This window comes from Chiloscyllium plagiosum, unplaced genomic scaffold (assembly GCF_037043375.1).
Source record: "Chiloscyllium plagiosum isolate Xiang-an unplaced genomic scaffold, Cpla_swu_hap1 HiC_scaffold_30, whole genome shotgun sequence".
Taxonomy (NCBI): Eukaryota; Metazoa; Chordata; class Chondrichthyes; order Orectolobiformes; family Hemiscylliidae; genus Chiloscyllium; species Chiloscyllium plagiosum.
In genome coordinates, this window is record NW_028270168.1 from 20,674,285 (window position 1) to 20,699,776 (window position 25,492).

General features: G+C 41.8%; 1 protein-coding gene across 3 annotated transcripts; it reads left to right on the forward strand.

Moving 5' to 3' along the window:
- Positions 1-60: 60 nt before the first annotated feature.
- LOC122563601 (mediator of RNA polymerase II transcription subunit 30) lies at positions 61-24,068 on the forward strand. 3 transcript variants are annotated; one of them, XM_087976795.1, is made up of 6 exons: positions 238-283; positions 4,020-4,091; positions 4,942-5,150; positions 12,432-12,590; positions 13,425-13,517; positions 19,059-24,068. In XM_087976795.1, the coding sequence occupies exons 3-6, from the start codon at positions 4,956-4,958 to the stop codon at positions 19,152-19,154; spliced, it is 543 nt and encodes a 180-aa protein (XP_087832921.1). In that variant the 5' UTR covers positions 238-283; positions 4,020-4,091; positions 4,942-4,955; the 3' UTR covers positions 19,155-24,068. The 3 variants fall into 3 exon arrangements, with proteins under 3 accessions (XP_043573469.1, XP_087832921.1, XP_043573471.1); XM_043717534.2 differs by lacking the exon at positions 4,020-4,091 and having other exon boundaries at positions 61-283; XM_043717536.2 differs by lacking the exons at positions 238-283; positions 4,020-4,091 and adding an exon at positions 720-1,034.
- The last annotated feature ends 1,424 nt before the right edge of the window (positions 24,069-25,492 follow it).

Below are 25,492 nucleotides of genomic sequence, written 5' to 3' on the forward strand. Positions count from 1 at the left end.
TATACGTTTGATGTAGCAATGTCTCCTTTTCGTTGTACTAGAAGGGACGGCCAACAAATCTATCATTCGCCAACTCCCGTAATCTAAGAACTCACTCAATCACGGAGCGATACTTAGCAGTGCGGAAGTGAAGTCATTACCTTCGATCACTGATTTGTTCACGAACAACAAGACCTCTTCCTGTTACAATATTGAAAGTTTCTATTTTACATACGAAAGGCTGGAGAGCAAACTAGGAGTGGAAATTTGGCGGTTTTGGATTTTAAGCTTAGAGAGGTATAAGGTAAATATCGGAATTGGGGGAGGAGGAGCGGCCAGTTTTTCCTCATCTGTGTGTGAGTCTCATAAGAACATAAACATGCTAACTTTTTGAGGACAAAAGATTCGGCGCCGCTCTGTTTCTAGCAATGACACAATTGAGTCAATGCCATGCAGTCCATTGTTTCTTGAGTTCAATTTTGTTTCTTGAATGAAAACAAGTAGAAAGTATTTAGTGAGTTTTTTTTGCAGTAGGGTGTGGGACGGCTCTGGAATGTCTGACATGTTGCGATACATTGTAGCAACTTGTTTAGAACGTTGCAACATTGTCTCGGAATGTTGACTTCACCAGCGCTCGAAATGTTTGATACAGTGTCTCTAGGGTCTCCTGAAACTGACAAGTGTTCTTCCCCTGTGACCCTCCCCCAATGAGATTGACTTGGCTTCTCCCTCCCTCTTTTCTCGAATTGACGATCAGCGCATGGTCTCCCTCCTGTTACAAGAGGGAGTTTACTGCCGTTTCCTATTTGTAATATCTTCAGAAAATTCCGCCCTCTTTCTTCCACATAGTTATCCATGTCGCTTTTCTCCAAATTAATCCAGTTAAAACACTTAACGGCGGGGGTTGGTTTCTCTCGCTGTCGCGCCCGTGTGTTTCATTTTAAATCGAATTGTCTTCTCCCCCTGGGGTAGAAGTTTGCAACAGCTGGGGCCACTTCCTCTCAATCTGTTTCTGGGCGTTAGGAATTTGAAAAGGACGCCTACATGGAAATAGTGTAAGATAGCTTTGTCAAAAACAGATCTCCACTTTTCTCTCTACTCTCCTCAGCACGCGGGTTAATAGTTATTTTGATAGTCGGCTTATCCCAGCAAGAAACCTTGCGTTGATTTGAGCGAAACCAGGGAAAGCAGGTCGACGCATCGAATTCTTTTATTGACGCTTTTGATTACTAAATATTTTCTCCTGTCTGTAAGAAGATATTTTAGATAGATTTCCTGCAGTATGGAAGCAGGCCCTTCGGCCTAACAAGTCTACACCCGCCCTCCGGAGGGTAACCTACCCAGACCCATTCACCTATCCTTTATTTATCCCTGACTAATACGCCTAACACTATGCTAATTCACCTAACCCACATTTTTGGATTGTGGGAGGAAACCCGCACAGACATGGGGAGAATGTGCAAAATCCACACAGTTGTCGGAGGCTGGAATGACGCTGTGAGGTAGCAGTGCTAACCACTTTTATTCTAACTCCGAAGGTGATCTGCATGGTAATCCAGCAGTCAGGCTAATGTTCTAGAATTAAAACAAAAACTAGCATGATGGAGACCGTTGTTAAAAACCTATCTGGTTGACACAGGGAAACCTGTCATTCTTACCTGATCTGGCCTGCATGTGACTCCACAGCCAGTAACTGCCCTCTGAAATGGAGCTAGCAAACCAGTTAATTCCTAGCAATTAAGGATGGTCAAGATGGTTCATAGTTCCTTGAAAGTGGAGTCGCAGGTCGATAGGATAGTGAAGAAGGCGTTTGGTATGCTTTCCTTTATTGGTCAGAGTATTGAGTACAGGAGTTGGGAGGTCATGTTGCGGCTCTACAGGACATTGGTTAGGTCACTGTTGGAATATTGTGTGCAATTCTGGTCTTCTTCCTATCAGAAAGATGTTGTGAAACTTGAAAGGGTTCAGAAAAGATTTACAAGGATGTTGCCAGGGTTGGAGGATCTGAGCTACAGAGAGAGAGGCTGAACAGGTTGGGGCTGTTTTCCCTGGAGTGTCGGAGGCTGAGGGGTGGCCTTATAGAGGTTTACAAAATTATGAATGGTGTGGATAGGATAAATAGGCAAAGTCATTTCCCCGGGGTCAAGGAGTCCAGAACTAGAGGGCCTAGGTTTAGGGTGAGAGGGGAAAGATATAAAAGAGACCTACAGGGCAACTTTTTCACACAGAGGGTGGTACGTGTATGGAATGAACTGCCAGAGGATGTGGTGGAGGCCGGTACAATTGCAACATTTAAGAGGCATTTGGATGGGTAAAAGAATAGGAAGGGTTTGGAGGGATATGGGCCGGGTACTGGCAGGTGGAACTAGATTGGGTTGGGATATCTGGTCGGCATGGACAGGTTGGACCAAAGAGTCTGTTTTCATGCTGTACATCTCTATGATTCTATGACTCTAAATACAGTACTGGCCTGGCCAGAGAGAGCCACTTCCCATGAACAAAGTTTTTTACTTTGAAAAAACCGATAGATTGCATAAACCTGACTTTTGTTAGCTTCACCTTTTTAGAAATTTAAGAAAAAATCCAACAAACTTTGACACTCAAGCCAGCCAGGCTGAAACAGTGAACATCAGAGTATGCCTATACAAACAAGCCAGTGACATTTGTCCATGTTTCAGGGTCACTTGAATGTTTGGAAGATTGAGATGGACAGACTTTCATTGGCAAAGTTTGAGGTGGTCAATGGCACCAAACTGTGGTTAATACAGGGAGGACTGCTACAGAGTACAAATAGTAGAACAGGCAGGAGGCTGGAAGAACACAACAAGCCAGGCAGCATCAGGAGGTGTAAAAGGTTGTTTTTGGTGTCACCTTTCAAGACTGGTACTGTGTGGAGGGCGGTGTAGCTCCCCCTACACCCACCCCCCAGTCCTAAAGAACGGTGGCACCTGAAATATGGACTTCTCCACCTCCTGATGCTGCCTGGTGTGTTGTGTTCTTCCCGCCTCCTGCCTGTCTACTTTGGATTCCAGCATCTGCAGTTTTTTTTTCTTTGTCTCGAACAGAGTACAAAAGACATTAATAACTCGTAGAATGGCTCTGTGAATGATAACTGAGGTCTGATCACAGTCCTGATAGGAAGATTAAGGATGTCAAATGCCCCTTGGAAAATGTCTAAATACTCACCTGATCCACACCTTTTTACGCACGTACTATTCATTATTATTCCCTTTGTGGTTTTGTATTCTTGAGTGAGAGACATGGGATAAGGGAATATAGGAATTTTAGGGGTATGGACCAAGAAAAATAGCAACACTTTAGCAGAGCAATTCAGAAGAATGAGCAATAAAGGGTGACCTTGCTGTTTGACATTCACATCTTGAGAATTAATCTAAACACAGGATGAACATTTTTATTTTAAATCAACTTGTTGTCACATTGGAAGCTGGTGTAGGTTTGTTAACACTGGTATGATGGGTGAATGAGACTTAGCACAAAATAGGATATGAGCAGCAGAGTTTTGAATGAGATAAATGTTTTGAAGTGGTGACTGTGAGCGCCGTGGCCTGTTTTAAAGAGCCAGGTTTGTGTAGCTATAGCTCCATAGCATCTTTACTATGGAAGCATCTGTGGATATGCATCCTTGTACAATGAGAAAGACTTCATTTTATTGCTATGTGCAGGCTTTTGCTGATTTAAATCTAAAGCTAATTGTGAATCAAAAGAAGAAAGAGTTGCATCGAATAGCACATCTGTGATCTGTTGTCACCCAAGTGCTTTTGAAGTTTGGTCTCTGTGTGATGAAGGAAACAGCAACCACTTTGTTCTTAGCAGATTGAGATAACGTCCAGATAATTTACTATTAATAGTATTGGTGTTAGTGGAAGAATAAATATCAGCTGGGATACCAGGCAGACCTCCCCACTTGTCTTCAACGTAGTGTCATGGGAGCTTTTACATCCAGCTAAGGAGATTGACAGATCCTTGGTTTCATGTCTTACACAAAAATCAACACCTCTGACAGTGCAACATTCCATCAGTCCTGCAGTGAAATGCCAGCCTAGATTTCTCTGCACCAATTTCTGGAATGAGTGTTGGACCTCCTGACTGAGGTGGGTGCAACTAACTGAACAGTGGCTGTCCATAAAATAGGTGCTTTTCCTTACAGGAGGTTATTCTTATACTGTTTATTTTCTTTGTCTATATTAATTTCTATTCATGATTGAAATCTATTTGTCTAGCTGGAAGGATGGGTAATCTTCTCACAAGCTACTGTAACAAGATATTGCATAGAAGTTCTATCATCAGTAGATTAAAGCTAATCTATTCCTTTAAATGATGAACCATTCTTTGTTTGAAATTTCTCGCTGCCCTTACCCAAAAACATGTATGGATTTTGTGCAAGTTCCAATGACTCACGGAATTCACAGACTTTAGGAATCAGAGTTCCAAAATTCTTTCTACCTCTTTGGTGGGGGAGAGAAAAAGTATTGATTTCACCGTGTCTTCCTCCACCGGGATCTCTCTGCTTCTCCAGTTATGATATTTTACCATTGGCAGCTGTGCCTCAGGTGCTTGGTTCCAAGTCCCAGAGTTCCTCGAACCTTCCTGTCTCTACCTTTTTTGCTTTTGGAATGCTCCATATATTCCATCATTTTACTGAGCTTTTGGTCACCTGACCCAAATTTTCCTCCTGTGGCTTGGTATCAATTTTTTGTTTGATCACATTCTTTTGAATTGCTTTGGGAAATTTTACGGTGTTGAAGATCTTTCATATAAATGTAAGTTGCTTTTGAACAGGCTCGCCCCTTGTTTCTAGGGTTCCAGCTAGAACTGCTGTTGTGTATCAAGTCATTGAATCATTTAAAACACCTTGATCTGATCAACCTTCCACTTTCTAAACTCCAAACCCCTTCAGGGAATCATTTTCATACTTGTCTCTCCTTGTTTGTTTCTCTGCAGGGTTGCCTTAGGTCATGACAGCGCTACCGGGTGCTGGGCCAAGGATCCCTGGCCTACACTCTCAGACTGCAGCGCCAGTCCCCCCACAGCAACCACCGAGTGCCCTGCGTGAGATCACATGTGTCACCCTCTGCAAAGTCGGCCAGGAGACTGTTCAGGACATTGTGGCACGTACAATGGACATCTTCCACTTGCTCCGGGCAACGCAGGTGACTGCCTTCTCCCTCCTTCCTTAATGTACTGCTCGTTGTTGTATTGAGCGATAGGACACCTTTGAATTCAGGTACAAAACATCTGCACCAATGACTTTCAGTTAAATTACAGCATAAATTAGGCACAGAGAGCATGAAAGACATTCTCTGTTGTCACAGCAGGCTTGTCTACTCATTTCAGGAAGAAAAGACTTGCATTCACATAATGCTTTTCCCCAGCTCCCAGATCATCTACAATATCATAGAATCCTTACAGTGCAGAAAGAAGCCATTCAGCCCATCGAATCTGCACTGACTTCATGAAGAGCGTTGCAGACAGACCCAACCCTCTCTTCTATCCCTGTCACCTCACATTTACCATGGCTGATCCAACTATTCTGAACATCTCCGGACACTACAGGGCAATTTAGCATGGATAATCCACCTAACTTGCACGTGTTTGGACTGTAGGAGGAAACTGGAGCACCTCTAGGAAACCCACACAAACACTGAGAACGTGTAAACTCCACACAGATACTTTACTGCAGCGCAGCAACTCACCAAGGCATCTTCAACAGCACCTTTGACCTCAGTTAACCAGGACTAGGACACCACCACTTGCAAGTTCCCCTTCAAGGTGCACATCATCCTGGCTTCGAAATACATTGCCGTTCCTTCACTGTCCGAGATATTAGTACACATCACTTGAGTTTGTGGGACTTGAACCTGTGCCTCCCCGTCTGGGGTAGGGACACTACCATTTTGCCACAAGAGGCCTTTAGGCTTTATTAACTGTATGAGATTTGAGCTCTGTTAGTGTTTCCTATTGAAAGCCACAAACACCAGTTCTGTTTGTCTGCCCGCAAGTTTAAAAAAAAGGAAACATGTAGCCAGTCTGTTTACATCTGACATGAAATAAGTTCTCATAATGGTACAGTGACTGAGCCATACAAACCACAGGGATCCAAATATTGTAAACTATGAAGAGCTGTTTACCCATTGGTCAGAGAGTCAAGCCAAAGGACATGGCCTGTGCTTGAGGCAGGTGAAGTTTGTAGACAATTTGTGAAAAAGATTGACTAGGAAATGGCAGAAGTTGTTAATATCGGTTCGCTTAGATTTCTTTCTGAAAGTAACATGTTTGAGAAACAGGATGTAAGCAGTTTTAGACATATTAAAAGTAGTGTGCTTGGATGGCAAAGAGACTTTGGGTCTCTAGTTCCCAAACCAGCTTCATTGGGGTTCCCCTCCTTTTGTCTGGGTCTATTTAAATCTCAGAATAAGAATGAAAAATTAAAAATGCTAAAGTCGTCTGAGCCATTGCAGTTCAAGAAGAAGGATGTCGGGCAGCAGAGCTTTGGATGGGCTGACCTTTTAAAAGGGTGTACGTTTCCACAACAGGTGAACTAAGGTAGGGGCTGGAGATGAGTGATATTATGAAAGTGGAAGCTGACCATCTTTGTGATGAAAACGTGTAGTGAGGTTTCTTTCATTATTTAATGAGGTATGAGTGTTGAGTAAGGCTGATCCTGAAAGCCAAACCCTAATTTTCCTTTCAAGGATCCAGTGAATTCAGTCACCCTCATGGTCTTTGCTGATGTGTTTTCAGTACTTTTGGCAAGCTGATACTGTTATCTAGCATTGCAAATGACCTGTGTGACCCAGGAAAATTCCAAAATGATCAAGTGTAATAATAAATAAAAACAAACCACTGTTTAAAAACTCAGCAGGTCTTGGAGCATCTGTGGAGAGAAAAACAGAGGTAACGTTTTTCAGAAAAATACAAATAATCTTCAGAAGCATTTATGAGAGACTGCAATGACTCTGGGGACTTTAGTATCTTTAATTTTTCATTCTTATTCTCAGATTTAAATAGACCCAGACATAAGGAGGGGATCCCCGGCGAAGCTGGTTTGGGAATTATAGAGCTGAAAATGTGTTGCTGGAAAAGCGCAGCAGGTCCGGCAGCATCCAAGGAACAGGAGAATCGACGTTTCGGGCATAAGCCCTTCTTCAGGAAGGGCTTATGCCCGAAACGTCGATTCTCCTGTTCCTTGGATGCTGCTGGACCTGCTGCGCTTTTTCAGCAACACATTTTCAGTTCTGATCTCCAGCATCTGCAGTCCTCACTTTCTCCTTGGGAATTATAGACCCAAAGTCTCTTTGCCTTTCAAGCACACTACTTTTAATATGTCTGAAATTGCTTACATCCTGACTCTCAAACATGTTATTTTCAAAATAAAATCTAAAACGAACCAATATTAATAGCTTCTGCCATTTCCTAGTCAATTTATTTCACAAATTGTCCACAAGTACCAACTGTGTTTTTAAAATGGTTTTAAACTTCACCTGCTTCGAGCACAGGCCATGTCCTTTGGTTCGACTGTCTGACCAATGGGTAAAAAGCTCATCATAGTTTACAATATTAGGATTCCTATGGTTTGTATGGCTTCTGCTAGTTGCCATGCTTTCTCATGCTCACTACCAGGATATGAGCATAGCTGATTACCCTAGATAGCAAACATTTCTGTTCTAGTTCACTACAGAAGATAATTAAAAGTCAAATCATAGGTCTGGAGTTCACATCAGATTGGAAAAGGATGTCTTAACATGTGGACTGGTTATGTTCGTCCAATAACCGGACAGCGCCAGGGTTGCCTCCTACTGATTCCAGCTGATTATTTGTAGATTTTAAAACTGATTTAAATTTATGATGAACTTTTAACTTGAATTCCCTGCATTGCTGATGTATAATGCAAAATATCCATTACATGGTCTGATTGCTAATTCTGGATATATTCCTGGAGGCTTAATCACATGACTTCCTGCCTTCAGCTGTCCTGCCCTGTCAAATAGCCAATATTCCATTATTATTATGCTTTATTAGTCAAAAAAAATGTATTGAAAGAAAGTGAGAGTTTTTTTAGTGTAACTATGAATTTTCCCCTTGGCTGCTCACTCCGTTACCCAGGAGGTTAATCTTTAATTGTTGCTGACTCTAGGAAAATCTTAGAGAGTTGCCAACCGTAATGAAGGGCTTTTGCCCGAAACGTTGATTTTACTGCTCCTCGGATGCTGCCTGACCTGCTGCGCTTTTCCAGCAACACATTTTCAGCTCTGATCTCCAGCATCTGCAGTCCTCACTTTCTCCTTCTGCTCTTCCAGTCAAACAAAATGTAGGGTTCCCTTGTCTTTAACTACCATCCCACCACCATTCACATTCGGATGCTACTTCTGCCATCTCCAGCGAGATGCCACCATCAGACACACCTTGCTGACCTTGTCTGCCTTACGCAGGGACTGTTCTCTCTGGGATACCCTGGTACACTCTTCCTTCACTCCCAATACTGCACCACCTCTCACCACTCCTCATGGCACCCTCCTCTGCAATTGCTGAAGGTGTAACACCTGCCCATTTCCCTCCTCACTTTCCAAGGGCTGAAGCACTTTATCCGCATTTCACACAATCTAGTCTACTGCATTCGCTGCTCACAACGTGATCTCCTCTACATTGGGGAAATGAAGCACAGACTAGGTAAGTGCTTCACAGAACATCTCCTTTTTGCCCTCTAAAATGAGGCTGAACTTCCAGTTGCCTGCTGCTTCAACACCCCACCCTGTTCCCTGGCCGACATCTCTGTCTCAGGCTTGCTGCATCGCTCCAGCGAAGCTCAGCATAAGTTGAAAGAACAACACCTTATTTTCCCCTTGGGGACCCTGCAGCTCTCTGGACTCAATATTGCATTCAATAACTTTAGGGCTTGAACCCTCCCATGTCCTAGCCCCTATCTCCACACATGAGGCCTTGTATTCACACAGTACCCACTGTTAGCCATTACCAGTCTCCATTAACAGCTATTCACCCTCCTTGCCAGATCATTATCTACTCCTTTGTCTGTCTAACTGTTCCTCTCTCTCTTTGGGCTCTCTCCCCACCTATTGTTTACTCTTTGCCCTCTTCCCGCCCCCCCCCCCCCCCCCCATATAAACCGACATTTTCCTAGCTACCACCAGTTCTGAGGAAACGCCGCTGGACTTAAAATGTTAACTCTGATTTCTCTGCTCAGATGCTGCCAGACCTGCTGCGCTCTCCCTGTAATTTCTGCTTTTGTTTCTGGTGTACAGCATCTGCCGTTCTTTCGGTTTTTATAAAACATCCGACTGTTTCCTTTCGAGTTGCAGTCTGATACTTTGACCAGTAGCTGTCGCAGTTGCTATATACTGAGCCACTTTGAGTTAGTGGAAACGGGAACAATTTACAGAGCACATCCTGCGAATTACTTTTAATGGGAGTAGGATAAAGATTTTGAAAACAATAAATAAAATTCCGTGGATTCTGGAGACTTGAAATAAAAGCTAAACGCTGGAGAAACGCAGCAGGTCTGGAAATATCCATGGAGAAAGAAAGACTTCCTGTTTTGAGTCAAATGTGACTCTTTGGGATTTAGTACTCTGGGGAATAGGCAGATTTCCTGTTAGTGTGCAGCACAGAAACAGGCTTTTCAAATATTGAGTGTTTAAGATTTATGAATCCAGTTCAGCCAATTGACCAGAACTTGCACACTGCTCCCCCCCTACGCCCTTTCCCTCCAAGCATTTAATTGCTTAGTTTTTTGACTCCAAAATCCCCTCCAGCAATTCTTATGCATGTTGACCTTGAGAATGAGAGGCAATTCGGAATTCATTTTTAAAATTGCCTTCAATGAGTTTTAATTTGTAACCCATTGAATCCGAAGCAATGTTTGAGGCATAGAATTTCCCATTAAATCCGAAGCAATATTTGAGGCATAGAATTTCCATCCCATTCGTTCTTCCTTGCCTCTATCAAGTCACTTGCCAGCTGTTTTCCTTCAATACAACCAGGTTTTCTCATTACAACTGAATCCTCTTCCCCTATCTCCTCTGTGCACATCTTGCTTGGTTCCATTCCGATCTGTCCCAGCACAACAATTAATTGCAACTTAGAATGATACTTGATACTTCTAGTCAGTGTATTAGAAAGCACAGCCACTGGAAGCTGAAATAAGAGCACAGAATTTTGGGAAAGTAAGTTAGCTTAAAGGCACTCTCTCTTGTTCACTTGTTAGTTGATCACTTACTTAGAAGATGGGATATCCCTTGAGCTGCTAATCACCAAGTTGCTAGATGTTTTGCCCCCTTCTGCCTTTAGCTTCAAGAGCAAAGTATCTTTCCCTCATCACCACCGCCCCCTAGTGATTCTCAAGTTATGAGTTGCATTTTCATATTAATTAGTCACTGAACACCTCTCAAAGTTACAGCTGGTACATAACATTGTAAAGATTCTCAAAATCAGAAAAAGTGATGTCCCTCAAGCTCTCCAGTTGAGAAAGGGCACAACTAAAACCACAAACTCTCATTACTGCAGCTGGTCAATTGTAATTTAATGTTCAAATTTAACAATCTCGTACCTCCCTCTTGACAACTTTCTTTCTCTCCCTTTCTACTTGATTTGATTCTCATTCATCATATTTCCTTCTCTGTTATTCCTCTAGATATTTTCTAATCAATCTGTTTAGAGATGTTACTACACACCTCTGGAACAGGTGGGACTTGAACCTACACTACCACTGTGCCACACGTACCCTCTGCTGTTCCTCTCTTTAATTCCACTGTTTAATGATAGACATGATTGGTTCCATCAATCAAAGTTCTCAATATTGCTTTGCTCTAACCGTCTGTTTTTCAGCTCACACCACCAAAAGATGAGCCAAAACCTGTTGAATTGAATGGTGCAGGAGATCATGTAACATAGGGCAGGTGACCTGCCCACCACCTCCCCTCCCCTCCCCCTCCCCCCCCCGCCTCCCCACCCCCGCCTCCCCACCCCCGGAAAGATCTGAGCCAGCAGTTTTACCTGAAGGAGCCACATGTAGACCTTGTGTTTTCTGATGTAATAACAGATTTTGCATTTCAGAAGTTTTAGAAGACACCAACCTACTGGACGTCTAACACACTGTGAATGAATGAATTGCCTCACCTACACCCTTGTGCAGACCAGAGTTAACAATGTTTTCACAATATAGGGACGGGATTATGCAATTCAATTACTTGAGCCTGCACTGTCACGCACCTAGATTGTGACTTCTGCATTGCCATTCCATCTTCCATAGCATTAATGAACAAAAACCTATTGATTTTTTGGGTATGAAGTTTTGAACCAACCTCGACCTCATTGGCTTTCAGTATTCCATATTTCCACTATCCTTTGTTTGAAGAAATGTTTCCTGACATCATCCCAAATGGTTTAGCTTGAGTTTTTAAGATGAAACTTTTTTTTCAGGATTATCCCACTAGAGAAAATAGTTTCACTCTCGCTCTCTCATTTCAATTTTCTTAAATGGCCATCCTTGGACAATCCCCTATTCTTCTACATTTGAGGGAATACAATCGTCAGCATTTAACTCTTTTAGCATTGGTATCATTGCTGTGAATCTGCACTGTGTTTGTTCCTGGACCAGTGCAAACTAGCTGAGGTTTCCTGACGTGCTGTAATGAAATCCCTGAGATCTCCACATCTGCTTTTGAGCTTGGCAGATTTATTATTCCAGTACAGGGTGGAGTTTAACTACTCAGTCTCACAGTTCCTCCCACCACTCAGGGTTATCGTTCCTCCCTATGTACTTCAACCTGATCAGAGATGTTATGACACGCATTTGGAGCATGTGCGACTTAATTAACTCTACAGCAGGGATGATGTCAATACTCTGCTGTGAATGGACTTGGTCACTAATTAAAGGAATCAAAATAAACCCATCCCCTCCAGCATACATTACGCTGGGTTAATTGAGAGGTTATGTGAAATGTCTCTTGTGTAATTCCAAGAAAAACCTCAATGCAGGACGGTGCCCCAAGGTGTCATTAAAGGAATATGGAGGTGCTGGTGCCTCTAATTTTTTCCTTTTTAACAGGGAATTAGATAAATATTTGAAATGCGCAATTTGATATGCATTCAGCCCTGCTGCAGGAATATAACAGATTGCTGTAATCCACTGCTTTTTATAATCTCATCTCTGCATCTTTTGCTACTTACCTAAAATTTTTCTACGCTGATCGCTGACTCAATCGGAGGAACCAATTTCTCTGCTTACTGTGTGAAGTGCTATCATGATTGTGAGCTCTCATTAATGTTTCTAGCTGTTAAAAGAAAGAGGAGAGTATTTGAGAGAAGGGTTAAAGGTGGCATTGGGTCACAGTGATTGGAAGGGCATGTTTGCATGTTGGGAACATTAAGTTCTCCCTGTACCGAATCTGTAACTTACTACTTATTTTTTAATGCAGCTTCCAAATGGAGTCACACAGAATCATGTGGTATATCAGGAGCGATACAACAAACTGCAGGAGCACCTACGTCAACTCACCCTGCTCTTCAAGAAACTGCGGTTGTTGTATGATAAGTGTGGAGAGATGTGTGGAGTCTCTGACGTCTCTGTTACAGAGGTAGCTAGCAACAAACACATGGCTTTCTTTTGAAAAGGCTTACTTTTCAGTGCAAACAATAGGCCAAGGAAATTGAAATGAAGTCTGGAGTTGATGGGCCGCACTCTCTTTTCATTTTTAAAATGAACGATCACTTGTCAATCTGGACCAGTCGGTAAGACTAAAATTCCAAAACAGGGTGAAGTTTAACTACTCAGTCTCACAGTTCCTCCCACCACCCAGGGTTATAGTTGCTCCCTTATGGATTTCAATCTGTTCAGAGATGTTATGGCATGCATCTGGAGCACCTGTCTCCTTGTAACCTTAAACATATTAAACTGAGTGGTGTGATTAACCAGATGTTAACAATGCTGAAGGAAGGGCAGGTGTTGGTCAGCCAAGTGGGAGGGGATATATCAGATATTGCAGAACAGTAGCAGGGTTTAAAGGGATGCTATATTCATAAACCTGATCTGTATTTCTATGGTTTAGAAGTTGAGGATCGAGTTGAGGTGATTAAAATGATAGGAATTTAACTGAGTAGATACGCGCAAACTATTTTCTCTGCTGAGGGAATACAGAATAAGAGGATGTAGCCTTAATGTTAGGTGATATCAGGAGCATGGTTTGATACAATAAATGTAATGGAATTTGCAAATCTCTTGCAAAATGCTCTGGAAGGTTGGGGTCAGATGAAACTTGCAAGACTATATTGAATTTTATTTTGTTAGGTTAGGGAATTTAGGAATGTGGAGTTACAGATCAGTGTTCTAAATAGATGGGGTAGCAGATTTGAGCTGAATGGCCTCTGTTCTTGTGTTCCTTTACAAAGTCTGCTTTCTATACTTTCCGCAGTTAATTCCTTTCGTGGGTGAGGAGCCCTTCAGACCTTCAGATCTTCCGAATGTTGGTGGTTTGGCAAACAAGGAGTGCCAGGAAATCCTCAAGGTAAAGTGGGTTAAATCATGGCTTCTGCTGTTCAAATCATTACTTTCATGAACATGAGACACAACAGGAGTGCTTTGGATAAAATCACCACTGACTGAGCTCTGTCTCAGAAACCCCCAGACTCTGTACCTCCAGGTTTTTGAAATAATAGCAGCTAATCCGAGACGTTGTCCAGACAACTTGAGGTGCCATGAGGACTTTGTTTAAAATTAGCAAGTTGCTGTGATCTGGAATGCAATAGAATGTCTGAAAGGGTGAACATTGGAAAGAGAATTGAATAAAAATAACAACAAACACAAGATAAGCTGAATCAATAGGTGGGGAAATGAGCTATCACCCAGGTCTTCTGAGTTCCAAACTGTCATGCAACTGGATGGTCCTCCACTCGTTCTTCCTTTGTTCCATTCTCAATCTGATCTGTGCTGTGTCTTCAGCTACTTTGTCTCACTCTGTCATTTCAGGAAGATGTTAATTCATTGTGCTTTGAGGTGTATTCCAGAGTTGAGCCAGTTGGTGAGTCTATTACAGGGTCAATCTGTGTTACTGTTCAAGCTGGATGAAAAGATAGTATTTAGCCCATTGAATATCCCCCCTCCTTGTATGACTATAGCTACAGTTATTTCAGTTAGAGAGTGCTCAGATTTTCATAAAAATAGAGTTCCTCTATCCTGTCTCTATCTCTGAGTAGGAGTTGGTCATTAAAATACAAACAAGAACTGTGGATGTTGGAAATATGAAACAAGAAATTGCTGGAGAAATGTGAAATCATGTCTCACAAACATGATTGAGTTTTTTGAGAAAGTAACAAAGAGGATTGAAGGGAGAGCGGTAGATGTGATCTATATGGACTTCAGTAAGACGTTCGACAAGGTCCCCACGGGAGACTGATTAGCAAAGTTAGATCTCACGGAATACAGGGAGAACTAGCCATTTGGATACAGAACTGGCTCAAAGGTAGAAGACAGAAGGTGGTGGTGGAGGGTTGTTTTTCAGACTGGAGGCCTGTGACCAGTGGAGTGCAATAAGGATTGGTGCTGGGTTGTCTACATTTTGTCATTTACATAAATGGTTTGGATGCAAGCAGAAGAGGTACAGTTAGTAAGTCTGCAGATGATACCAAAATTGGAGGTGTAGTGGACAGCGAAGAGGATTACCTCAGATTACAACAGGATCTGGACCAGATGGGCCAATGGGTTGAGAAGTGGCAGATGGAGTTTAATTCAGATAAATGCGAGATGCTCCATTTTGGGAAAGCAAATCTTAGCAGGACTTATACACTTAATGGTAAGGTTCGAGGGAGTGTTGCTGAACAAAGAGACCTTGGCGTGCAGGTTCATAGCTCCTTGAAAGTGGAGTCGCAGGTAGATAGGATAGTGAAGAAGGCATTTGTTATGATTTATTTTATTGGTCATAGTATTGAGTACTGGGGTTGGGAGGTCATGTTGCGGCTGTACAGGACATTGGTTCGACTACTGTTTGAATATTGCGTGCAATTCTGGTCTCCTTCCTATCGGAAAGATGTTGTGAAACTTGAAAGGGTTCAGAAAAGATATTCGAGGATATTGCCAAGGTTGGAGTATTTGAGCTATAGGGAGAGGCTGAACAGGCTGGGGCTGTTTTCCCTGAAGTGTCAGAGACTGAGGGGTGACGTTATAGTGGTTTTCAAAATTATGAGGGGCATGGATAGGATAAATAGGCAAAGCCTTTTCCCTGGGCTCGGGGAGTCCAGAACGAGAGGGCATAGGTTTAGGGTGAGAGGGGAAAGATATAAAAGAGATCTATGGGGCAACCTTTTCCACGCAGAGGGTGGTACGTGTATGGAATGAGCTGCCAGAGGAAGTGGTGGAGGCTAGTACAATTGCAACATTTAAAAGGCATTTCGATGGGTACATGAATAGGAAGGGTTTGGAGGGATATGGGCCGGGTGCTGGCAGGTGGGACTAGATTGGGTTGGGATATCTGGTTGGCGTGGATGGTTTGGACTGAAGAGTCTATTTCCATGCTGTACATCTCTATGAATCTATGACTCTAAATCTTTCAGGTCTGGCAGCATCTATGCAGAGAAAGCAGAGTCAACATTTTAGGTCCAGTAACCCTTCTTCCGAACTATTAGTAGCTTGGCAAAGGTTAAAAATCTCAACACCAGGTTTATTTGGAATCACTAGCTTTCTAAGCGATGCTTCTTCAGGTGTTTGTGGAGCAGAATCATAAGATGCAGAATTTATAGCAAGAGGATTGCAGTGTCATGGAACGTAATATTAAACAAATTTGGCTTGAGTCTTTCATATTTTAAAATGATCATGTTAGTTTTGGTTCCTTCATACATAAATCCCAGAACTTTTTAAAGTTACATTCTCAATATAGCTTTAACAATAGATGCCATTTCAACTCGGATAATGTATTGAAGGTGTGAGATTAAAGTTTGTCTGTGTCCCAATGTTAGGTCAGACTGATTCTATTTCTAAAGTGGGAGTTACAGAATCTTACATGGATTTATGCAGTTTTTGAGCAAAATAAAATGTGATTTTGTAAGAACAAATTCGCCCCACAAACTTGTGTGTGTGCGTGCAGGGAAGACTGAGTGTGTGGCTGTGGGTGTGAGTGTGTGTGAAAGTGTAATGGGATATAAGTCTGTGAGAAGGTGAGAGTGGGTGTGGTGGTGTATGAGAGAGGGTCTGCGTGAGTGTGTGCTTCTGTGTGTGTGTGTGTGTGTGTGCGTGTGTGCCTGCTTATTGTGAGAGTGTATAGTGCAGTGGGGTCACATATAGTGTGACATGAACCCAAGGTCCCAATTGAGGCCATCCTCTTGGGGACTGAACTTGGCTATCTGCCTCTGCTTGGCCATTTTGCGTTGTTGCCTGTCCTGAAGCCCGCCTTGAAGGATGGTCACCTGAGGGTCTGAGGTCGAATGTCCCTGATTGCTGAAGTATTCCCTGACTGGGAGGGAACAGTCCTGCCTGGTGATTGTTGACAGATACCAACATTACACGTGGGAACACCATCCACCATGTATACGGCAGGTATGCATGTGACTTAGCCAATGTGGTCTATCTCATATGCTGCAGGCAAGGATGCCCTGAGGCATGGTACATTGGCGAGACAGAGCAGAGGCTACAGCAACGGATGAATGGACACTGCACAACAATCACCAGCCAGGGAACACTTCAGCAGTCTAAGACATTTCACCTCGGACCCTTTGGGTGATCATCCTCAAGGCAGACTTCGGGACAGGCGACAATGCAAAAAGGCCGAGCAGAGGTTGATAGCCAAGTTCAGTACCCATGAGGATGGTCTCAACTGGGACCTTGGGTTCATGTCATACAACAGGTGACCCCACTGCACTATACACTGTCAGATGTGCTGCACGTGCATGCTCGTAGACGCTCTTTCATATGCTCACACATATACCCCTCACGATCACATTCACACACTCACTCTCTCACAGACGTATACCCCAATACACTCTCGCATATACACACACCCTCTCACAGACACACACCTCCACGCATACATCCACATGCACACACTCACTCTGTCTCCCGTGCGCACAAGTTTGAGAGATGAATTTGTACTTGCAGAATTACATATTATTTTGTTCAAAAAAACTGCATAAATCCATGTAAGATTCTGTAACTTCCACTTTCGAAATAGAATCAGTCTGACCTAACATTGGGACACAGATAGACTTTAAACTCACATCTTCAATGTATTATCTGAGCTGAGATGGCACCATTTTAAAACTATATTGAGAATGTAACTTTAAAAAAGTTCTGGGATTCACATGAAGGAACCAAAACTAACATCATTCCAAAAGATGAAAGATGTAAACTAAATTTATTTAATATTACATGTCATGACATTGCAATCCTGTGTTGTTATAAATTCTGTGTCTTATGATTCTGCTCCACAACTACCTGATGAAGCAGTACTTCGAAAGCTAGTGCTTCCAAATAAACTTGTTGGACTATAACCTGGACTTGTGTGATTTTTTTAAAAATTTGGTCCACTCCAGTCCAACACTGGCACCTACAAATCATGCCTAGGTAAAGGTGGTATACATGTTGAAGACCTTGCGGGGAGAATTTATTCTTCTTCCCAAACTCCCCCTCCCCCCCCCCCCCCCCCCAATCACTTGTCTTTAATAGTATATACCACCTTTTCCCAACTGGAATTGAAACACTGAAGGTGCTTTCTCTCCAGGTGGTGCCAGACCTGCTAAGCTTCTCCAGCAATTTCTCTTTGTTTCAGAAACTGCTCATTTGTTGCATTTCCTGCTCTCCTCTTACCACCTCTTCTCATGTCCATCAGAATTCTATCTTCTGATCAACAAGTAAGTCAAGAATGATTGAAGACTGAATTAAGAGCAGCAGAGAACTACTGACTTATTCATATGCTTGCTATACTCTAAGTATTAAACTGCAGTAGGTCATGCCATATACTTGGTCTTTTGTAAATGTCAGATTGTGTCTGTGTGTGATACCCACTCACATCGGACCATGTGTAATTTATGTAAAATATTGCTCATTAAGTTAGCTTCCTTTTAAATGCCAAGGACTCTTGTGCAGTATAGGCCTGAGCCAGATAACTCCCCAATTACTGGCTAATTCATGTCTGAAAGCAAATTGCAAATAATTAGTAAAAAGGTCAGTGTAATCATCATTGTGGAAAAATAATGCCAAGTGCTGCTAGGTCCTAGTGGTGTTACATCTGGGTAAGTTCATTACCCTGAAACAGTACATCTCAGAATCGGATCTGGGGCTCTTAAGATAATCTGATCTATTGTAAATGCAAAAGAGCATATTGTTTTTCAGAAGGGACTTCAGTTGTGTGAAAAGACTGTAGAAGTTAGGAGTGCTAACATCCATATAGAGAATATTAAAGTCAGATTTGAGTGAGGTGTTCTAAATCATGAAGGATTTCAACAGTTCAGGAAATAAGGGGAAACTGTGACCAGGAGCAGAAAGATTGGTAAGCAGTGGATCAAATTAAGGCAAAGAATCAAAGAGCTGATGAGATTAAAAAAAAAAATCCACTCCATTTGGAAAGCACCCGACTGAAAGGGCAGTGCAAGCAGATTCAGTGAATACTTTGTCAAGGGCACCAAGGTAGAATTCCCATTCTTGTTTGAAAAAGCTGTGAAATCTCTAGCACCTACCAGAGAGGATAAAGTGGATCTTGATTGTGTCAGAAAAAGTGGCTAAAAGTTATCAAAAGAAGGAGGGAAATGGTGGCCTTATCTATCTTTGGTAAAGGGATTTCTCCTTGAAGACTAGTGAGTCCATGCAATTCTCTCATAGCAAATTGTTGCTACTAAAACGTTGGACACCTTTAACAAAGATGTAGGTATAGTTCTTAGTACTAAAGGGATCAAAGGACAATGAAGATGGTGCCAAAGTGGTAACAGGGTACTAAGTTGAATGATCAACTATGATCATATTGAATGGCAGAACAGACTCAAGGGGCTGAATAGTCTACTCTTGCTTCCACTTCCTATGTTTCTGTTTTCTTAAATATTCTGTGTGCTTTTTTTTTCCCTCCTAGAAGCTACATCAGAAGAACCATGAACTGAAGCATATTATGGACCAGCTACGAAATCTCATTTGGGACATCAATTCAATGCTGGCAATGAGGAACTAAAATCCCAGCACAAATCCCCTTTTGTTTCAGAAACTGACCTCTCCGTTGCATCATTGTAAACAAAAACTTTTCAAGTAGTTTTTTTTTAAGTTGTTTCTGCACTGTGTATATAATTTTTTTATTTTACACATTTATAGAAAAAGAAAAACAGAAAAAAAACATACAGGGAAGGGGAAAATTAATTAGACAGATCAATGACTACATTACCCAGTAAATTTATACTGATGTTATGAGTCTTGGTGAAATTGTACATTATTTGAGTGTGTCAGCTGTGAGCTGATCCATTTTATTTGTGCTGAAATTAATGGGGGTGAAAGGGTTTTGGCTGCTGTTTTTGCTGCTGGTTTTGAAGGTCAGGGACAATACTGCTTTGCTTCTTTTGTGAAAGTCCACCACATTAAGTGCTTGGGGGGAAAGAACTGTCCCCTGATGCACTTCCCATAGCAACACCATGACCAATCAGTCAACTTGTCTTTTTTGGATTTAAGCAAAGTCCTGTCTGTTCCCTGATTCATGGAAATGCCCCAAACTATTAGCATCCTTTTCTCATGTCCTATCACTTGTTGTTCTCTTTTGAAATCTGATATTCTTGCATCTGACTTGATGCTATTTATCTTGCAATTATGTCTTTTTTTTTCAAGCAATACTTACATTTTGTACTATCAAGTGACTAGGTGAATGATCAGTGGATTTGCTTTGTATGTGCATGTTACTTACAGACAGAAATAAATTCAGCAAAGTCTAACAACTTAAAGTAAAGGACTGTGCATCTTAGCCAGCTACAGGGAGCTGGCAATGGCCTTAGGTAGAGTCATATAGCACAGAGACCCTTTAGCTCAACCTATCTAAACTAATCCCACTTTCTAACTTTTTTAGTTTGAAACCTTGAATGTTATGACATTTCAAGTGCTCATCTATTTACTTTTATAAAGGTTGAGGTTTCCCACCACTACTACCCTCCCAGGCAGTATACATCCTCTGGGTGGAAAACACTTTTCCTCAAACCTTCTGTTCACCTTTAAAATTGTGGATTTGTTAGTGACCCTTTCACTAAGGGAACAGCTATTTTCTATCTATGCTGTCCATACCCCTCATGATGTTGTACACCGCTATTAGGTATCCCCCCCCCCCATCCCCCAAACCATCTCTGCTCCAAAGAAAATGACCCAAGCCTCTCTTCATCACTGAAATCTCCATCCCAGGCAACATCCTGCTGCATCTCCTCTGCATCCCTTCCAGTGCAATCCCATTCCTATCATTTGGTGACCAGAACGGCACATAGGACTCCAGCTGTGGCCTAACCAAAGTTTTGAACAGCTCTAGCATAATCTCTCTACTCTTACTATCTACAACTTTGATTAATAAAGGCATATGCTGCATTAACCATCCTATTAACCTGACCTGTCAGGGATCTATAGACAAGCATCCCCAGATCCCTCTCACCTAGTATCCTATCATTCATTTGGGTACTCCTTTTTCTTGTTATTACTTCCTAAGTGCATCACCTCTCATGCTCAAATTCCATTTGCCCAACTTGTCTAGTTTGTCTCAAAATCCCTACAGTGTGGAAACAGTCTATTCAGCCCGTCAAGTCTGCGCTGAGCTTCCAAAGAGGAGCATACCATCCAAGCCCCGTAACCCCACCTAAACTGCACATCCCTGGATGCTACAGGGCAATTTCAGCATAGGTAAACCACCTAACCTGCGCATCTTTGGTCTGTGGGAGGAAACCCATGGAGACAAAGGGAGAATGTGCAAACTCCACACAAACAGTCACTAGGCTGCAATCAAACCTGAGTCCCTGTCAAGGTGGGCAACAGTGCTGACCAATGTGCCACTGTGTCACCCAGTAATATCATCCTGTAACCTAAGACTTTATGTAGAAATATTCAAGTTATCAGGTTGTTTCTGTTTGGATTTCATCAATCAATGAAAAGCATTTATTACATTGATCCTTTTGTTAGCTGAATTACAGAGCACAATCTAATGCTTGTCACAGGTTAGTCAATTTTATCATGGTAGTCAGAGTCTACTCTGCATTCAGGAGGGTGATGACTCTCTGAAGACTCACCTCACAATCCATTGTTCCATCAGGCCCAGGGAGTATTGCTATGTTTTGTATCAACACCTCCACATCAGGGATAGGATCATAGAGGGTCATGTTTCTTGCCTATCTAACTCAACAAGCTCCCAAATGTACATATGGATATTAGTCAAAGATGGCATCAGGCTTGCTTGTGTTGCCATAGGTAGGCAAATAGCCAAACAGCACTCTTTCCTGAACTGGCACTGAAAGAATGGCCAATTGGATGAAACATGAAATAAGATACCCTGTAACACATTAATGGAGCAGCCCACCACGATGAGCCAATGATGGGGGAAGAAGTGCTACTAAAGAGAACTATTCTTGACAAAGGGCATACCTTTGTTGCCTTGTGAATGAATAACCTAAAATGATTTTTAAAAAAAACTTGTTCACTATCCCTTATCAGCAGAAGTTTTTGCTGATATGCATTAATGCCTTTTTATCTGCAGACCCAACCATTCCAATGTCTCCCGCCCAACTTCCGATAAACCACCCTCCATAAATGTGAGTTCATATAAAAACCCTGTTCTAACACAAAGACCAAGTAGTCAGCAGCCAGCTTACAGGCTTGGAGGAGATATGTGATGGATAATGGCCTTTTGGTTTTAAAATACTAGTTGTTCAAATTCCTGCCTATCTTTGCTCCAATTTGAGCATTTTGACAATTATTGCTCGATCATGGGCAGCCATATCTTCAGCTGCTCATTTGGAGTTTCTTCATCTCCGTGTCTCAAAGTACTCCTTAAAATCTCTCTCAGCAAGGGTTAGGTCACCCTGTCTAATATCTCCCATGTGGCTCCATGCCAAATGTTCTTTGATTCTGATCCAATGAAGTACATGCGAATGTTTTACTTGGTGAAAGTTGTGACTTAAGTGTTGGTGGTGGAGGGAGTGGGATGCTTGTGGATGTAGTGCCAATCAAGGGGGCTATTTTGTCCTGAATGTTGTCAAGCTTCTGGAGTGTTGTTGGAGTTGCACTTATCCAGACAAGTGTGACTATTCAATTACACTCCTGACTGCCTTATGATGATGCTAACTCACAAAGTGAGTTACTTGCTGCAGTATTCCAAGCTTTATATGACAAGACTGGTTGAGTTTCTGGTCAATGGTAACCGTGAGGGTTGCACTGATAGTAAGAAATAGTGGATAACTTATCTCTTATTGCGGATAATCATTGCCAGGTATTTGTGTGGCATGAATGCAACTTGCCACATGTCAGCCCAAGCCTGGTTATTGTCCAGGTCTTGTTGCATTTGAACATGTTTTAGTATCTGAGGAGTCACAATGGCACTCATCAGTGAACATCCCCACTTCTGACATAATGATGGAGGGAAGGTCATTGATGAAGCAACTGAAGATGGTTGCGCCTAGGAAGATTGCTGTAAATACTTCAGCCTTGTCTTTTGCACTGATGTGCTGAGCTCTTCCATCACTGAGGATGAGAATATTTATAGTGCAGCCTCCTCCAGTGAGTTTAATTGTCCACCACCATTCACAACTGCATGTGGCAGTACTACTGAGCTGAGATTTGATCTCTTGGTTGTGGAATCGCTTAGTTCTATCACTTGCTGTTTATTGCTGTTTGCCATGCAAATAATCTTGCTTTGTAGCTTCACCAGGTTGACACCTCATTTTCAGGTAAGCCTGGTGTTGCTCCTGGCTCTTCTATTGAACCAGTGTTGATCCCCTGGCTTGATGCTAATGGTTGAGTGAGGGAATATGCTGGGTCATTAGTTTACATGTTGTGTTCTTGCTGACCCACAGCACCTCATGGATGCCCACTCTTGAGTCGCTAGATCTTTCAAAGTCTGTCCCATTTATCATGGTAGTAATGCCATCCAGCATGATGGAAGGTATTCTCAATGTGAAGGCAGGACTTCAGCTCCACAAGAACAGCACGACCATCACTTATACTGGTACTCTCATGGACAGATGCATCTGCAGCCTGGTCCCTTTCTCTGAATGAGCTAGATAGAAGTCAGGAAGAACTGTACTCAATTTGTCAAGTTAATTAACATAAACTCAATTGATCGCAATTGATGTTCAAGTTGCTAATATTTTGTTTACACATGGTTTATCTTTTGAGAGTCAAGATCAGAGTGGTACTGGAAAAGCACAGCAGGTCAGGCAGCATCTGAGGAGCAGGAAAATCTACATTTTGGGCAATATCTTGTGAGAGACCTAATTTGCTTTCTTTTTTGAACTAACATCTTTCCATTTGAGGCTCACAAGTTCGTACTACACCTTATACCATCACTTCCACTAGGGACAATCATTTAGATTTCTGAATCTCTCAAATACTGGACTCAGTTTTAAGTAAACCAACTGCAAACCAGTGTTAATAATAATCACAATCTAGAGGGATTGATGCAAAGTACTTCTCTTTATGCATAACACAATGGATGGTCTAGCGCCTGTGAGCTTTATTTGATTCATTTATGGGATGAGAGTTTTGCTGGTAAGACCAGCATTTCGTTCTACATTTCTAATTGACCTTCAGTGCAACATCTTTGGAATCCTGAAGTTGATTGGTACTGTATATCTCACTCCTGTTGATGAATATCTGAAACTCTTGGTTGGAATGCAGCCTTTGGTGATGCATACCTTTTAAATCATATTTTAGTTATTCTGTAGGATATGCTATACTTTCTCCAGCCCAATGCATAATGAGTCATGTTCACTCATTAACCCTGTGCTCACTGACCTGCAGTTGATCCTGGTATAGGTACAAAATTAGCAACGTTTATTTAAGTTAAATTTTGTTTGATAATTATCCTATAAAGTGATTTGAGATGCTTTTCTGCATTAAAGGCACTATATAATCTCAAGGTTTTGCAAGAAATGTTTCTTACTGACATTAGTTTGGTATACAGGGAGTACAACGCTGAGATGTTAAATTGGAGCTCAATCTATTGCCCACTTGCTACTTTTTGATGTGTAGCTAGTTCATATGTCCAAACCAAAATCCTTCACTCAATCAATTCACCTCATTATTTTTTGGGGTGCCTTAGTTACTGTATTGCACACATCGGTTAGTTAGCTGGACAGCTAGTTTGCAGTACAGATGATGGCAACAGCATAGGTTCAATTCCTCCACCAGCTTAAGTTACTAGGAAGTACTCATCTTCTCAACCTATCCCCTTGCCTGAGATGTGGCAAACCTTGAGTTAAATCACCATCACATGTCTCTCTCTAAAGGCTGTAAAAGCCTATAGTCTGATAAGACTATGCCGATTTTCCCTTTGTATAAAAACAAAGACTGCTTTTAGAAATGTAGAAGTTGATCATTTAACTTCAAACAGCATTTAATTAGATAATTTGGCCATTTCTCCATCCACCCTAACTTGGTTCCATTCCTTTCATACATGTTGAAGAGAAGACAGGTCATCTCTGTTCTTAATTTTTCAATTCATTCCCCCATCTCCAACAGCTTTTTGACAAAGACAGTCCAAGGATTCACTGTCCTGTTCCCCAAAGAAATGCTTCCTGACCTCGGCCCTGAAAGGTCTGACTCCAATATAAAAGCTAAACCTTCCTATTCTGGAGTCACCTATCAGAGTTTCTACCTACATTATCAAATTATTTGTTATGTCGAACACCACAATTAGTTCATCCCTTAATTTTCTGTATTTACAGAATACACTGTCTATGCAATAACCTCAAAATTTAGACCTATGTTGGATTAGTATTAACAGACACAATAACATGATTTGGTAGTTTTTGTAATCAAATGAGAGATACTCAGGCTAGAACCTAAACATGGGGTGGTGGTGGTTAGACCATTGGTTTATAGAATATTGTCTAATTTTGTTGGTGCAAAAAAAACATGTAATTTATAACCGTGATAACCAAAGGGTATAAATTGAGGATAAGTAGTAAACGAAAAGAAGGAAGATAGGAGAAATCATCACATAGTGGGTGTTACAATGATTTAGAATACATGAATGTTAGAAGCAGATCCAATACTAATGAAATTGGACAAATACTTGGAGATAAAATTGCAGAACTATGGGGTAAAAGCAGGCAGAGTAGAGTGGATTAGATAGCTCTGTCTAAGAATCAGCACAGACACAGTGGATTGAGTAGTTGCCTTTTGTGTTAAATAGGAATTAGGATCAGGTGTAGACTATTCAGCCCCTTGAGCCTGCTCTGCCATTTACGATCATGATTAACCTCATCTTGGCCTCAACTCCACTTTCCTGCCTGTTCCCCACAACCTTTTAACCTCTTACTAATAAAAAATCTGTCTATC